The sequence below is a fragment of the Psittacula echo genome (assembly GCF_963264785.1).
Source record: "Psittacula echo genome assembly, chromosome: 15".
In the NCBI taxonomy this organism is placed as follows: domain Eukaryota; kingdom Metazoa; phylum Chordata; class Aves; order Psittaciformes; family Psittacidae; genus Psittacula; species Psittacula echo.
Window position 1 is genome coordinate 1988460 of NC_137751.1, and position 16280 is coordinate 2004739.

Genomic DNA, 16280 nt, shown 5'->3' on the forward strand with positions numbered 1-16280 from the left:
ATCTAGGTGTTCCTGCTCTGGCAGGGGGATTGGACTAGATGATCTTTTGAGGCCCCTTCCAATCTCTAGCATACTGTGATACTGTGTAATGGTGAAAATAGGTGCATATGCTGATATTACATTCAAAAAAACCCCACATGTGAAGACTGATGCTCTTGGTTAAAGCTCTTTCAGTACAGATCCAAATACTGTCTCTGTGGAGACTTTAATAAAGTCTTCCCACCACGAGCAGTGGGTAAGACCAGATGAACTCTGAAACCCGTCATTAAACCTGTGACAACTGATGAAAGAACAAGCTTTTGTGGCGCTGGAAATATTAAGTGTCAAACGTTTCATTATTAAAATATTATCCACAAAGCAATATATTATCTGTAGTATGAGGAAATACAAGTGAGAAGAAAATTAGCAACTCGTATTGAAAATAATTTCTGGTATGACACTGTGGTCAACTCGCACTTTGCATAGCTTAGAGCAGTTAACCAGCAGCTTAGCAACTCCTTATTCAGTTTCTCCTTCCCTTTTGTGTAAACTGTTCTGGTTTAAAATGCAGCACAATTATCACACTACTGGGAAAAAAGCAAAAATTACAAACAAGCCAATGTATTTATTTTTGAAAGCTCTTCTTGCCATCTAATGAAAAGAGGAATAAAAAAAATAATTAGGATTTACTATGCTGGAGAGGGACTCTTCATCAGGGACTGCAGTGATAGGACAAGGGGTGATGGGTTCAAACTGAAACAGGGGAAGCTCAGGCTGAATATAAGGAAGAAGTTCTTTACTGTGAGGGTGGTGAGGTCCTGGCACAGGTTGCCCAAGGAAGTGATAAATGCTCCATCCTTGGCAGTGTTCAAGGCCAGGTTGGACAGACCCTTGGGTAACATGGTCCAGTGTTAGGTGTTCCTGCAGGGGTTTGGAACTAGGTGATCTTAAGGTCCCTTCCAAACCTAACTATTCTATGACTCAATGAAACTAGGAGACCTTGCTTAGCAGCTGCTGCACCACTTCCAGCTGTCCTTCAGTGACCAAACCCAAAAAACATTCTTGGAGGTGGCTTAATGCCCAGTTTTATACCTACAGATTTAATTGCTCTAAAGAAGCCATCACAACCTACAGTATTGAGGCAGCTGCTGTGCTCTAGGGACATGGACATCAAGCCTCTATAGGTATTTTACAGGCAGGAGGAAGCTGAAAGACAAGAGGAAGAGTCTGCAGAGCCTTGAGGACAAGTCTGATGTTCTGGAACAGTTTCTGAAAGCAGGGGAGGAAAAGTTGGAGGGTCTCAAGAGGACCAGAAGCAGTAAGCAATCCTGATGATAAAAACCTGGCATCTGACAGAGACTACAGTCCAAATGGGAGGAGATACTCTTGAAACAAGAAATAATGAAGCATATTTAGAGGTTTTTCAAAGCAAACATGGAAAACAGTGAGCAAATACTTTGAAGTGTAGCCTAATTTAGTGAAATCATTAAACAAAAGAATGCCTCTATTATGAACTGAAAAACTGTTTCTAAATGAAAGCTTTCCCTGAAACAATACTGACTCCAAAATTCATTTGCAGATGGATGTTCAAATACTCTCAATTTGCACATCTAATACTGTTTAAAGAACATTTTAAACAGTCTAGATTAATGAGTTTAGAACATACTACAAACTTATAAAAATATCATGATCTGTAGAACTCCTTTAAGCATTGTATAAAAAGAGCAGAAATGTCAGTGAACAGCCTCTTTGCAAATACTGTACCGTGTGTTATTTCTGTGCAAACTATGGAAACACAAGTACAGACACTGAGGTTTCTGGATCTCTTGCAAGTTTAACAGTAGCTAGGAGCTCTTAGATCTCAAGCTATAATAAATATTGTATCCTACAGGAGCCCATCGGGAATCTCAGCTCCTGTGTTGTTCCACAGAAGATTGTGGTGTCAGATATGATTAGAATCAACACTTTCTACTTATTTGAGGCTTTAAAGCTACCTTCACAGAACATTAACAGCTGTTAATGAAAGACAATTAAGGGATATATAAGACAATCTTATATTCAGAACGAGTTTGTGCTTGCTACCAATAAGCAAAATACCTATTATGCATTTTGGACTTTTTCCTGATAAATAAATACAAGGCATTTACAGGCTTGGGCCAGACCACACTCTAGCACACTGCTATTTTTCAGCTGATGAACCATTATATGAACTGAAGGTGGCTTCCCCAGTTGAAAGGTAGTGTGTAACACTTGAGCAATAAGACATTCCACTGTCTGTATAAATGGACCACTGGTACGTGCATCAAGCAGGTTGTGTGACATGAGAACAACTGTCTGAGCACCAGCAGCCTGCACCACTGACCATTAACACGGCCCCTACAGGTCTGGCTGCAACTTAGCTTCGTATGTGAAGAAAAACCCTATTGTACTTGGTTATTATGTCGGTTAGGCCACAGTTATGCTTTCATCTAGCTATGACACCAATATGGAAATTGCTAGGTTTCTTGTTTGTCAAAATCCCCTGTGAACCATCAAAAAAATCACACTAGCAAGATAACCAAGGTGATCAGCCTTTAGGGGATTAAGCACCTTGAGTAATGCAAGTTGCTTATAGTCAAATTCCACCTAACACAGCAGGGTCTACAAATTGTCAAATTCAGATTTTTACTTGCATCAATTTGCACCACTTTTTTAAAACTGATACACACTTACGTGTCAAAGCACAACCACCTTAGGAGAGATTAACTGTTTCAAGTCCTACGAGCCTCCTCAGCTAAACCAAAGGCAAACTGGGATGAGAAGTAAGTCTCCGCTGTCACTAGCAGGGTTAACAGCTGGCCCACATCACTACATCATGCTGCACAGTGAGCTCCCATCTCTAGAAGTGACAGACTAACCCACCCACAACCACCACAGGGAGGCAAAAATAAATCAGTACATAAGGATTCTGCTGCCCTTCAGTCACTCCTCCCATACTCGTCCTCTCTCCAGCATACTTCTGCTTACAGAAAACACCCACCAGTGTTTCAAGACATTAATATTACTCCATGTATCCCTGCAGCTGAGTCTTTTCCCAAGCCAGGCAACGATCCAGCAGCAAGTGCCCAGTCAGTAGTGTCAGGTCATTTTAATTCCTCTTCACATCTCCATAGTCTATAGGGCATAGCTGTTTCTAGATGTAATCATGTATACTGCATTGGCATCTTGGAGCCTGCTGAAGTCAGTTCTGTCTTAAGGCTCTCTTCAAAAATCATCAGATAACATTTTCTCAAATTAGACGAAATACATCAAGTTGAAAAAATACTAACAACCAGAATTTTGTCTGAAGCAGCTCAGGCACACACAGGCATTTAGCAGGAGAAATGAAAAGGACAGAGAGCTTGAGTGCGTGCAAGAGTGCGCTACTGCACCAAGGACACAAAAGTACCTGGTATATCATTCCACATGCTACCACTGTTCTAGGAACAATACAGAAAATGGTTTTCAAATAAGTAACATAAGTGTTCTAAATAAATATTAGCAGAATTGGCTTATAAGTTATTGCAGAAAAGAACTGGAACTTAAACTGATTTTTTAAGCTGAGACAATGCAGAAGGACAAAACTAGCAGTGCTGGACGCATATTTTTGCTGTTACTGAACCTGTGATGCCCTCTAAGAACAGCTTGTTATATGACCATTATTAAAACCTCTCAATTGCTGTGAAGTACAGACCAAGGGCCAAATCTCTTCCTTGGCCTCAGAGCTCAGCATTATACTCGGAGTTTCTGAGTGCAATCTCTATCTGCAACAACAAACTACCTTTATACCATCCAGGTAATTACAGGTTCAGGTCAAGGACTCCAGACCATATTGATTACATCTCTCTGCAGCAAGGACCCTCCAGCGCTGGCCGGCTCCTCTCAAGCACAGCAGCTCAAGTATCCGTGACACCAGGACTCCCTGGGCCCTACCAGTGCCCCGTAACGGGAAACCAGTAACCACTCAGGCCTGTCCGTTATTGCCTGTGGCAGTAAGGACAGCCTGGGAATTCATAATGTTGGTGACTTCATCTGCCAGCTGCATTCACACATCTTTACTACCTGAATAAGTGATCTCCACTACTCCAAGGCAGCACTTTCTGGTGTACAGCATTTGGGAATAAATATTTGATTGCACATACAACAGAAAAGAGCTCAGATGGTTTAAGGTGTGACAGCAGCAGTGTTTATTAAATTCCAAGTGAGAGTAATGCTGGACAGTAAAAATTTGTCCCATGGTCCCTATCTCACAGGTGTGGTGATGAACAATAACAGAGCCTTCACAGGCAGAGAGGAAGGAGAGAGGCAACTCCCTCCACCACAAAACCTAAGTCAACTCTTCTGTTCACCAAACCCTCTGCCGGCAACAAGCTGTGTCCACGACCAGCCAGTTGCATGAAGAGGAAGGGAAGTGCTACATTATAAGCCAAACCCTCTGCAGGCAACAAGCTGTGTCCAGTACTAGCCAGTTGCATGAAAAGGAAGGGAAGTGCTAAATTACAAGCCAATTTTAAGTGGGCATTGATTGAAGTAACCAGAAGAGAGCTTAATATTGTTAGTTTCATATAACACTAACAACCAATCTTTACTAAAAAATGATGTTTGCATCCCTAAGCAGCAAAGCTCATGCCAGGTTTCAGAGAACATAAAGGCTCTCCCCACCCCACACATAATCAAAGAAGAAAAAAAAATGCTCAGGATCTTTTACTTCTATGATTTGATATTATTAAATTAATATTATTTATTAAAATCCTCCCCACCCGAAATCCTGCATTTGTCCTAAGCAAGAAAGAAACAAGAGATCTCCTCCAAGCAGGAAAGGAAAAAGTTCATGCAAAACAGATCACACTTCTTCATCAGCACTCTCCTACTCTGCTATCAATGCAACAACATCATTACGTGAATGATGAAGAAGTGTCAAAACCCTCTTTGTATGAAGGAATAAACAAGGCTTTTCATAAACACACACACACAGATGCACACTTTTTTTAACTGAGCAGGACTGAATTAACAGCTCTGACTGAGCGTACCTGAGTACTGGCAGTCTTCACCACATTTGTTCCAGCTTAAGGAAACACTTGCCCTTACAGACTTACTGCAGCTGTGCGATCACATTCACTGTGATCAGGAACTGCTGTGAAATCCCTTCTCCACAGGTTTTCCATTTCTAAAAAGTCCAGAGCTGATGTCCCATACAAACATCCAGCCCTCCCACACCCTTCAATTTCTGCATTATTTATTACTAGTAGAGTTCTACCAGGTGTGATTTTTCAGGTATGCAACATATTTGACATGCATAAAATCACCCACAGGTCACAGGACCAAAAATCAGAAAGGTGCCTGGAAATGCTCGTCCAGCTGAGGCTTGTATTTTCTAGGTGAGTCTCCATCATTCTGTAGCTACCCTCAGCTAGCTGGAAATTGTATCTAAGGCTTATCACATCAAAGAAAGGGACAGCATTCAACGCATACAGGTAATGTAAAGTCTTCTGAAATAGAGCCAAATCATTCAGCAACAAACACTTCTTTTGTTGCAGTTCAGATTTCTATCTCTGGGTTGGCTGGTTTGGTTGTGTAGCAGCATCTCCTGCAGACAAGGCACTTGTAAGGTTTCTCTTTCATCTCTGGTGTCTAATAAAGTCTTAAACATAACCTGACTTACTAAGACCCCACCATTGTTAAACCCAACGCAACGAGCCAGTAGGCTCAGCACTTCTTCAGGAAGGACAGACACAGGCACACAAGGACATACGCCTGCTTGCTACACACTTGTGCACTTACTACGTGTACAGTAATGGTTCTTTTGCTGCTTTTTTATTAATGGCTTCATATTTTATAAAGATTTAAACTCAGTGTTGTCCCTTTAACATTTCTAACTGTCAATCTGGAATAGCATCTGGAATTCCAGTGCATTTAATCCTTAAGGGTATACTCTATGATGCATATGACTAAAATGTGTGCATTGAGGGACAAATGTCCAGTAGCTTTAGGTGACTACATTTTGCAAACTTCTCTTAAAGATTTCATTAAAAACCAAAAACAAGCAACCAAAGCCACACACTAAAAAACCGCCAAACAACCCAGGGACTAATATTCTAGGATAATTCTAAGTTAAGATAACCACATTGAAATATGCATTTTTTCATTTATCCTAGTAATCTTTACAGATGTGACCATCCACCTTGAAAATGCCGTTGCAAAGTTTCATTATTAATAGCAGCATTAAAATGTTTTGTGCTTTTTGAATGATGAGTTTTGCAAAAGATCTTGTGAGAGAATATTGACATTAGGATACCACAGTTCTACAGACATGTGAAAATCACAATTAGAACACCTACACAAAGTTCTTGTTAAATGCGACAACAGAGTTGTCACCAACAGGGGAGACGGACGGAAGCTATCAAGGATAGCAGAAGAATAATGGAAGATGGTAAACATGCACTTGCAATCTCTTGATAGGAAGAGCAAGCGATGGAGTTAGATAAGAAGAGGCGCCACGCTGGTTGTATCTCTAAGCAACAGGCAATCAAACAGCCAGATAAGCATCTTCATAAAGTGCAACAGACTCGAATGCATGGGTCATAACTGAAGAATCACTTCCTGGTTCAGCTTAGGCAGTAAAAATTTATGACCTACTTAAAAATCCTTCAAACCTAAAAAGGTATTTTTCAATAGATTTGTTTTCCATAAAGAACGTAAGCCATTTAGGGCATGCTTTGGTAATAGCAGGAAATGAGAATACTTACAGTAGAGGACAAGAACACAAAAAATGCAATGTTGTACATGAACTGTATTTACAATAAAACCTTTAGATTCAGAGCTGAGTTTAATGTAATTTTCTGCACATCTCAAAGATGGGAGGAGAAGAAAGTCAGCATAAAATATCCTGCTTGCCTGGCTGGGCTCTGCCACAAGAGTAGCATGAGATCTCAAAAAACAGCACGTTTTTCCCTTGTGCCGTCTTTCCTCTGTAGCAGAACTCACAGCCCTATTCCATCACACATAATCTGGCATATCTACCCTAATTTGGGCCAATAATTCCTGCATGGGAAAGAATGGGAATCAGACAATTCAAAAATTGCACAGAGATGTAAAGTCCCTGAATCAAAAACCAATTCAAATCCAAACTGTCTGGCAGTGAAGTTAAATAAAATACTGCTATCAGCATGTCCCTAACAAAATCCATGTATTGTTTGTAAGAAACTTATGAGGTGTTATAACAAAACTGAGTCACTGCTATACAGTAAATATATTTTCAGTGTCATAACCATGTATACAATTGACTTTGGCAATTTTAATATGGACACACATGTTAAAGGCATTACCAACAGAGCTTCATCACATTCACATGAGCCATTTCACATTAAGGCCCATCCACACTTGAGCAAAGCTTGTTTAGCATAGAAGAGGTACAGCCCTATGGGGTTCACTGTTTCTCTTGTAGATGGACTAGCACAGTTTTAGAGTGGGTTATGGTTACAGAGTGGTTGTATTTCAGCATTATTACACATCCCTGAAATAGGTAATGGCACTGCTCCATTCAGACACAAGAGGAAAGGAAAACCAACACTGATAACCCAGCTATCTCCATCTGTATCAGCTGGCACAGGCATACTGAGAGTGAAAAACAGCTATACTGTTAATCACTGAATCTGCAGTGTGAGCTACACAGACAGAAGCACTCTTATGATTCAAGCTTGTAACCTTTTAGGGCTAATAGGCATAGATGAACTAGTAAAAACAAACGAACCAACCTGATGCATTTGTTTGCTTCTGTATCATACCATTATTTTCAAAATTACTTTGTCACATAGTAAAACAAAATTCCCTTTAAATAACCAGCATCAGATGTTGGTCGAAGCTCTACGTGAATTAATTTAACAAGTTTTAAAGATCTGAAATGGAATTTATAATGACAATCTTCAATATTCAAAGCAAATGTAGTTATTACTGAACTCAGTTATAAACACATCTAAGAAATATCCTGGAATACCCAAATAAATTAATTTGGCAATAATGCAATATCTTGGACTCAGAATTTATATCAATAGCAAACAGTCTGGAAGAGGAGCTTTTATTTTAACTCTCTTTAAAACAACTTTCAGAAACCAGTTTCTCTCTGTGTTACAGTCTCTTTTTATAGTTTAACCTCAATCCAATCAGCAATCTCCAGGGATTTTCAAATCACTAAAGATTAAAATCCTCTCTAACTTGACTGTTTGACTAATGCTGTGTGTTTAATAATTCTACTTGTGAGAGATATTATTTGACAAAATCCTGCTGTGTGGACGTATCAGAGGCTATACAGCTGTAGCAGAATATAAAGCTCTGCTGTTCTTGTTTCTTTACATAGACTATACCCCACCACTGAGAAAAAAAGAAGAAAACTTTATAGTACATATATTACTATGTTGATATTAACATAACCATTGTAGTATTAAATTTACATGCCCTTTTAGAGCAGAGTAGTGAAAATGTGACTGTTACACAAACATTAGATAAACTATCCTGTTGTCTTGACTGTTCGCCGAAATCAATTACATTTATGATTACATTTCAATGAAAGCTATTTTATAAATGACATGGAACTGTAATATTCTATGCTTTAGGCACTCATTAATAAAAGCATTTCAGTGTTAGTATTTACAAATGTTCTGCTTTTTAGTTTAGGCAGTTTTTAGCATTCTCTAGCTCATGTTAAACTTCATGTAAATATTGTGTTCGGATCTTACCACCATGCTGTGACTTCACATTTGAGCAGTAAGAGGGGAAAAAAATTCATCATTATGGTAGCTTTCATTAAGTATTTGTATAAGACAGCACTTACCCTACTGTACAGCTGAAAATCATGATATTAAGTATATGGCAATAGTTAGTAAACATGTTATCAGACAAAAAAAGACAAGATTGATGTGTATCAAAGAAAACATGATATCAACATGTTTCTACCTGAGGTAGCATCAATTACTGTTGAACCTCCTCTGCGATCAGAAACTGGACGTGGTGACCCCGGCATGCTAACAGGTTCTGACCGAACTGGCTGAATCCTAAATAACAAGTTATAGTTACTACTTGTGTCATTGCTCATGAAAGCTGTAATTAAATCACAAACCTGAATCAGCTCAACCAATTAAGCAAGTATTTATTTTTAAATCAACCAACTGTTGAAAACTTGTGTTTTTCTTTGCTTTGTGGAGCCAAGACCTGCATAACCTGTCTAGAGACAGACTGACACTCTACCCAAAATGAATATCCCCAAACTGTGTCTGGGCTAGAGCTCTCAGAAAACCTCAAAGGCAGAAGCTCAGCCTATCCAAATGGGATAAAAAGCCTTTATCACCCTCCCGAACAGCAGCATTTTCTTTGTCAGTTTAGGAGAGAAGACATTTGCAATTGTCTGTCCTTTTTGTAACAGATATTTATATTTTTTTTAATTTCTGCTTTCTTTCTGCATATGTATACATATATACAATAAAAAAAACCAATGTATTTGACAGTCATATCCTTACTTGTGGGAGCAATTACATGCAAGGAGAAATCACACATTTCAAACCCACGTATTTTCAGTCCAAGGACAATCTGCCCAGTTTCAATGGGATTAGTCATATTATCCATCTCTCATTTTACTCATGAGAGTCTCAGACAGAGTCCCAAACTATGTCCACACCACAGAACTTTGGACTTCAAACCACGTGTACAGTGAGAAGCATGGAAACTCATTAAATCCTGAGTTACTGGACAGGACACAGAAACACATGGTGCATAAAGCACTTCTACAAAAATCACTAGCTCTCAGTAAGTAAATATAAACCCACATTTACCTTCCTTCCCTTTCCTAGGTCAACCCCCTACCCTCAATTCCAAATCAGGCAATGTCCAAAAGAAGACGAATTAAATACATGAAAAAGAAGTACAAGGAAAGAAGCAAAGGAAAGAGGAAAAAAACAGGGAGAGAAAAAGCATTCCAGAAGTTCAGTTATTGTTCCAACACATTGACTGCTTCACAGTCAGCGTCTAAATCTATGGCATAAAGCTCCCACTCATGTCTGAGAAAATGAATTTATTAAGCAATGCAAAAACTGTGAAAGCCAAGATGATGCTGAACAAGGCACCAGACTTCGTACTGTCTTTCACTGTCATTTACCCAAGAAGAGGCAGCAGAAAGGAATCTGAGCTGCTTGGCCTGGGTGAATTTTTATTGTTGTTGAGTCACACACTTTTAAGACTTTCATCTGGACAAGACTGATGAAAACTATTACACATTCTACACAGATGGTCTCATTTAAGCATGAGGCAAGTTATTCACACAACAAATGTGAAGCAGCTTGGAAATTGGTTTTGTTTTTACCTGAGACTGTTGAGATCAAGATCATCTGTATCGAAGTCCAGAAGAGGCTGCGGGGTATCACTTGGACCATGCGACTGCAGCACTGAAGAACTGGATGAGATGACGGTAGTTTGGCCTGAGGGATGGATTGTTTTGAACTGGAACTGTGGGCCCATCCACAGGCGTCGATGAGGCCCAGTGTGAGTCACTATTTCAACCTGGGGAAAGAAAATATAGGGAAATGCTTAATACAAAACTGCAACTTGATAGAATGGTTTCTTCAGTACATTGAATCACCAGAATCCTGTTGTTCTCAAACAAAAAAGAGTGTTTTGTGCCATCAGTTTGGAGGAATGTTGAACAGGGGAAAATTCAGAATGTCTTTGCTAGAGACAGGATGCTCCAGCCAAAGCCAAGAGCTTTTTGCAGAGCCTTGAAAGCGTATGAACCACCAGCCTGAGAACACTGCATCCCAGTTCTTAAACTGTTCCGAAGATGAACACTGCACTCTGGCTATCACTTCACCTGAATCCTGCTCTTCCTCCCCTTGCCATTAGGAAATATGTGCCGCTACAAAGCTACCCTGGTGGTGCAACAAGCAGGGGAACACACTTCTGCCTGCATCTGCACACAGCAGACCAAGGAATGGGAAGTCTACCTCCCCCAGATGACCTCAATCCTGACCAGGTCAAGGGATGCACTTTTTCAAAGCAAGCTGTTACAGTTTGTTACAGCCGCTTGCTAAAAGTTCACACATTAAACAGCACTGCTTCACATATACATAGGTGTGAACTGTATTTCAAATCAAATCTCCTAATTACTGTTGGCATATGTGAGGATACCACTGGCAGAGACCATCTTGCTGGGAAGCTACAGGACCTGAAGCAGAAAGCAATGTGAAGTGCTCTGTGAGACACCGAACAGCCCAGGTAACTCTAGTTACTATGCAGATGTGATATAACATGTATGTGCAACACATGGAGTTTAGAAGGGCAGCTACACACATGCATATATATTAATCTAACCGACATTCTAACAGTTAAAACAGTGTTTGCTTGCAATGAACAACCACACATACGTAATAGGCGGACATGATATATTTACTGTAAGTACATTGATGTGTAGATATACACAGAGACACAGAAGCTTCACAGTTCCATGCCTACTTCCAAACTACAGAACACAGGTGATGTGTCTAACAAACAACAACTTCAAATATCCATATTTTCTCCCAGTTAGAGCCTAGAGACAAACTTCCAAAGTATTTTAAAAATGTCTTTTCACACTGATAACTATAAACCTGAGGTGTATCAATTCTGGCAAACTCTTAAGTGAGTCAACTATAGGAATGCAAACAACCATGAAAATTAAAGATGGTGACATTGCTGGAAATGCATATGATCAGGGCAAAGTGGGCCATGTAAATAAAAGGGTAACCTAAGCATATGTCTTCTGTAATACAGTCTGAAAAATCAAAAAGAGCCTTTAAGTATCAGAAAAAGGAAATATGAAATGGAAACAATTAAGCTCTGGTGAACTCACAATTTTAAGATGACAAAACCAGACTGCTGAATCCCTACTGAGTTCTGCTAAAACAGTGATCAGCTTCACAGCAAAAACTCAGTTTAGTGAGGAAATTAATGAAAATATATTTTTGTATATAGATGACATAGATATATACTAGTAGCGATCCTTACCTCTCTAAGAAGCAATTTTAAACATTGGATAATGTTGTTTAGGTTCTCTGCTAAAGGAAGACATCAAATGCACAGCCTATTTAGCACTGTTTCCATCTTTGCATTTATCTTAGTGTAACTCAGACTGACTGTAGACGTTTCAGAGGCAAGTAGCTTTTATGTAGCAGTGTAAATTAGGCCACAGATAAAGTAATCTGTATATTTTAAGCTTGAAACCATCAGTGTCTCAGAGCCGAGAGGTAAACAGATGCCTTTGCAATTTTACTGAGGCTATGGCCAGATGTTCCTATTCACTCTCCCGTTGTGTGCAGGACAAACATATTGTATCTACTTCACACTGACAGCACACATTACCCACTGTTCTAATTGAAAAGTTGAAGTGAAGGGCGATGTTTTTCACTGCATGCTGTTACTGTTGATAACAACACTTTAATTTTGAAAAACATACTTGCACTTTAGGCTTAATCTGAAGTGGCTTGTGCAGAGAAGGCTAGCATCTTTGTGCTCGGAAGAGCTATCAGCACTCTCTTCACTCAGAAAAATTAAACATTCTGGAAGCATTCTCTGAATTATCTGTGACATCACTTGGAGGTTCTTTTTTTCTCATAAATATATTTACTCTTCTAGAGGGATAGATGTGATGAAGTTCAAGAAGTTTTAAGTTCCTTTGATATTTTACATCTTCCAAGAATTAGTAATAAACCAACCCCTTAACGTATATTGACCTTACTGTCTCTTTCCTGAGGCTGCACACTGCACCAGAAAGTCACCAGAACAGTAAAATAAACTAAACTACCCAAACAGTACTAGAGAGGGTAGGTAGAAAACCACAGGTGAAATCTTGGCCTCAGTGAGCTCAGTGATAAAATTCCTGTTGACTGCACTGATTGAGCCGTTTCACCATCTTTATGCTCTGACTAGAGAAAGCATATGCAAAGAAAAGATATCAATGTGCAGCCATAGCTGAAAACTCAGGCCAGTAAGTGGATTCACACGAACAGACTCCCCAATGAATGCCGCTTCTGGACCGGTCCATGTGGAAACCTAACTTCTCATTTTAGGAAAATGCTGTGTATGATTTATTCACCAGTGGGAGAAGCAAATCACATCCATGAATATTTCATATTTATACCATACACCCCAGCAACACATTTTATGCATCACTCCCATAACAACACTGTTCATAAACCAAAGGAAACCCACCTAATTTGTCAGGATGAATTTCAGGTATCAGGTAGCCTGTAATTGATCTGGTAAATCCAGAGCATTTGTAAATTTTATTTATTTATTTAACTTTAACCTTTTCCTACTAACAGGAACTAATCCTCAGTGTATTATTCATGACCCACATTCTTAAACTGAAATTATGTTTTGAGCCAAACACTCAAGTATGCACCAAGTTCTTAAAGAGAAGTTACACTGACCGAAACAAAGAAAGAATTGATAAAACTACAAAAATTTAACCTCATAGGAAAGTATCCTACCAGGCATGACCATTTTAAAGCACTACATATATCTGTACATAGCTATAACTCACAGGAATTATCATCAGGAAATGCAGTAGCTGATAACCAGAAAAAGAAGGAAGTGAACCAGTTCATTTACCATTTTAATGTTAAGTATAGCACAGGTCACAAGTGAAAAGGCATCTCCATTTTGCCCAGCCAACTTCCTTTATCCATGTTTGCAAATGACCACGCCAAAGAAGAAGGAAGAAAGGTAACTTTCTGTTGCCAAGTGAAACTTCCTACCTCACCTTGAACTTCCCAACGACGTACGCCAGTAATGATGGAAGCTTTATTTCATTTTTAATATAGCTTGTATAGTTTGTACAAAATGGAAAGAGCATCAAATTCATACCATGTTAATTCAGGGCTGAGGTCAGTTTTGCACACAGTTTTGCACCCATGGCCTGCCGGAAGCTTACTTTCCGTTTTGAGGAAAGCTGTGGATTTTACTTCCAGTGGATACTATTACAGTTTCACTCCCGAACTGGAATGCCCAAGAAAGCATACCTGTGAGAGCCACTCCTCATCCTCCTGCCCGCTGTGGTCAGATGCTAAGCTGTCGTATGACTCGTGCCGAGTGATAGGTCCAGGGCTCCCGGGTGGAACCACTGAAAGAAACCAGAAAACTGAAAAATCAGATTTAGTGTTAAATGCTTTTTTTAAAAAAACCCCTTTTTCAGTGAGTTATTGGTACAGCACTGCATATGTTTTCCTAAATCTGTGACAGTATGTTGCAGCACTGAAACAGATCAAGTATAGACATCAAAAGTGATGAAAAGATTTCTTTGACTTGAATGTATACATACAGCCACTATGATAACCCAGTTGGCTCTTCTTTTAACCTTAACTACCCAATAAACATACAGAACAGCCCAGTACAGATGACAACCATCTGCCTTGAGGAATTTACCACTGAGAAACGCTGCTGTCAGTGATGTAAGCCTTTTCCACAGACTTTTCAGAAGGTGAACTGTGCTTAAGTGAGCTGACAAAAGCTATCTCGAGGCAGTGGTCCATATACTGACTTTGAACACAAAGTACTTCCAAGACTTCATGAACTGTATTATCATTCTCAGTTCAACATTAATGTTGATAATTAAAACCTGCTACACAAACAACTTGAATTTTAGGATTTCATTGTTTCACAATTTAACCGGAAGTGCTTGTCATCTTAGTGTCACCTTTTCATTACAGGAGTAACATATTAAGAATTCATAAGAAAGTACAGTTTGATGTTTAATTTGCTACAAAGACTAAATACTGAGATCATTTCACTGGACTGTAAAATACCATCAATTCTGTATTTGAGGTTTGCAGTGCATTGCAGTAATACTGTATCACACTTTTGGACAGATAAGAAAGAACACTTTTTTCAGCTGCAGGTGACACTGATAACTAGAAAGACACATTAGTCCAAGCCAAGGGAGAAATTCATCAGTGGCTACTAAACACAACTGTCCAGGCACAACCTCCAAGAATCACAGAATCATAGAATAGTTAGGGTTGGAAAGGACCTTAAGATCATCAAGTTCATAACCTCCAAACTCTTGGACAATGGGGACTCTGCTTCCAGTCAATACCAGAGATCTGAGGCTGAGTCATCTTTCAGTTTGACTCAACATCAGCTCTGCCTGCAATGCCCACCAGCAAACCTTTTACTGACAGTATTGTGAGAATCTCACATTACTATTAACTGCTTAAATACCTACATCTCTGCTGTTTTCAGAAGACTGATGGAAACAAATAACCTCAATTCACAGAGCTTTTTTTGGTTTAGAACAAAACTTAGTTCTGTTCCTGTAGTCACTGTCATTATTAGTCTTCATACAGGCTCACTAGAACAGAAAGATGCAACTTCTTCAGCTCTGCAGACTGCATGATAGCCAAACCACTTTTAAAATTATTACCATATATACATCCAACTTTAGGGAAAATCACAATCTAGTGTTCCAACACTCCACAAAAAGAGAGAAAGAACTGTAGACTCCTTATTGTCAAGAATATTTCATGATGCCTGGTCCTTGAGACATCTAAATCTATTAGCAAAGCTTACAGTCTAGCTACTTTACAGCTGCAGCATTACGTTGCTCTAACTAAAACTTCCCACTTGAGAAAGCTGAAGAAGTTTAGAAAAAGCACATTGTAAGAGTACCCCAAACAATACGACAGGAGGTATTTCTCATTTTCTTGTACCTGCTTACTGTCAGAGGCCTGTTGGAGCCCTGGAGTCAATACCAAGAAACCATACCCACTTTGAGGGAACAGTAGACACCACAAGAGCAAATTAAAAGAAGCAATTGCAACAAGGGTATTTTTACTTTGCTAAAACAAGCGAGTTTTATGCTATGGCATTAAGATGCTGTACAGTCCTAAAATTAGAACCAAGATTTTTATATTAACATAATCTAAAAATGACTCAACATTTTTAAAATTGATTTTTAAAAACTGTATTATTACAGAGTTGACCTTTATGTGTCAAGTTTCCATCCACTACAAATTTTTACAGCCATGTTGTAAACCCCTAATAATAGGAGTTTATAACGGCAGCGCAGACACAACTGTAACCATAAATACAGAACGGCGCCTCTATAATATAAACAGCACGGGGTTTTCATAAATCTATACACTATATGAAATAAAGGATTTTCATCCTGTTTGTATAAGAGGGTATCTCAACCCAACCTCAGCTATGGAGCCATTTCTAACACCCTGTATCATGGAGTGTTTGTATTTGGAAACTGCCATGTATCA

The 16280-nt window shown here is 39.1% G+C and overlaps 1 protein-coding gene across 4 annotated transcripts in view; it reads right to left on the minus strand.

Annotated features, from left to right (window-relative positions):
• BCAS3 (BCAS3 microtubule associated cell migration factor) overlaps nt 1-16280 on the minus strand; it is a 363502-nt gene that overhangs the window by 182056 nt on the left and 165166 nt on the right. For all 4 annotated transcript variants that reach the window (XM_080629980.1, XM_080629979.1, XM_080629982.1 and 1 more), the window contains 3 exons: nt 14037-14137; nt 10346-10542; nt 8947-9044 (listed from right to left, as the gene is read on the minus strand). In XM_080629980.1, the coding sequence (XP_080486106.1) occupies nt 8947-9044; nt 10346-10542; nt 14037-14137 (396 nt within the window). The remainder of the gene's footprint in view (nt 1-8946; nt 9045-10345; nt 10543-14036; nt 14138-16280) is intronic.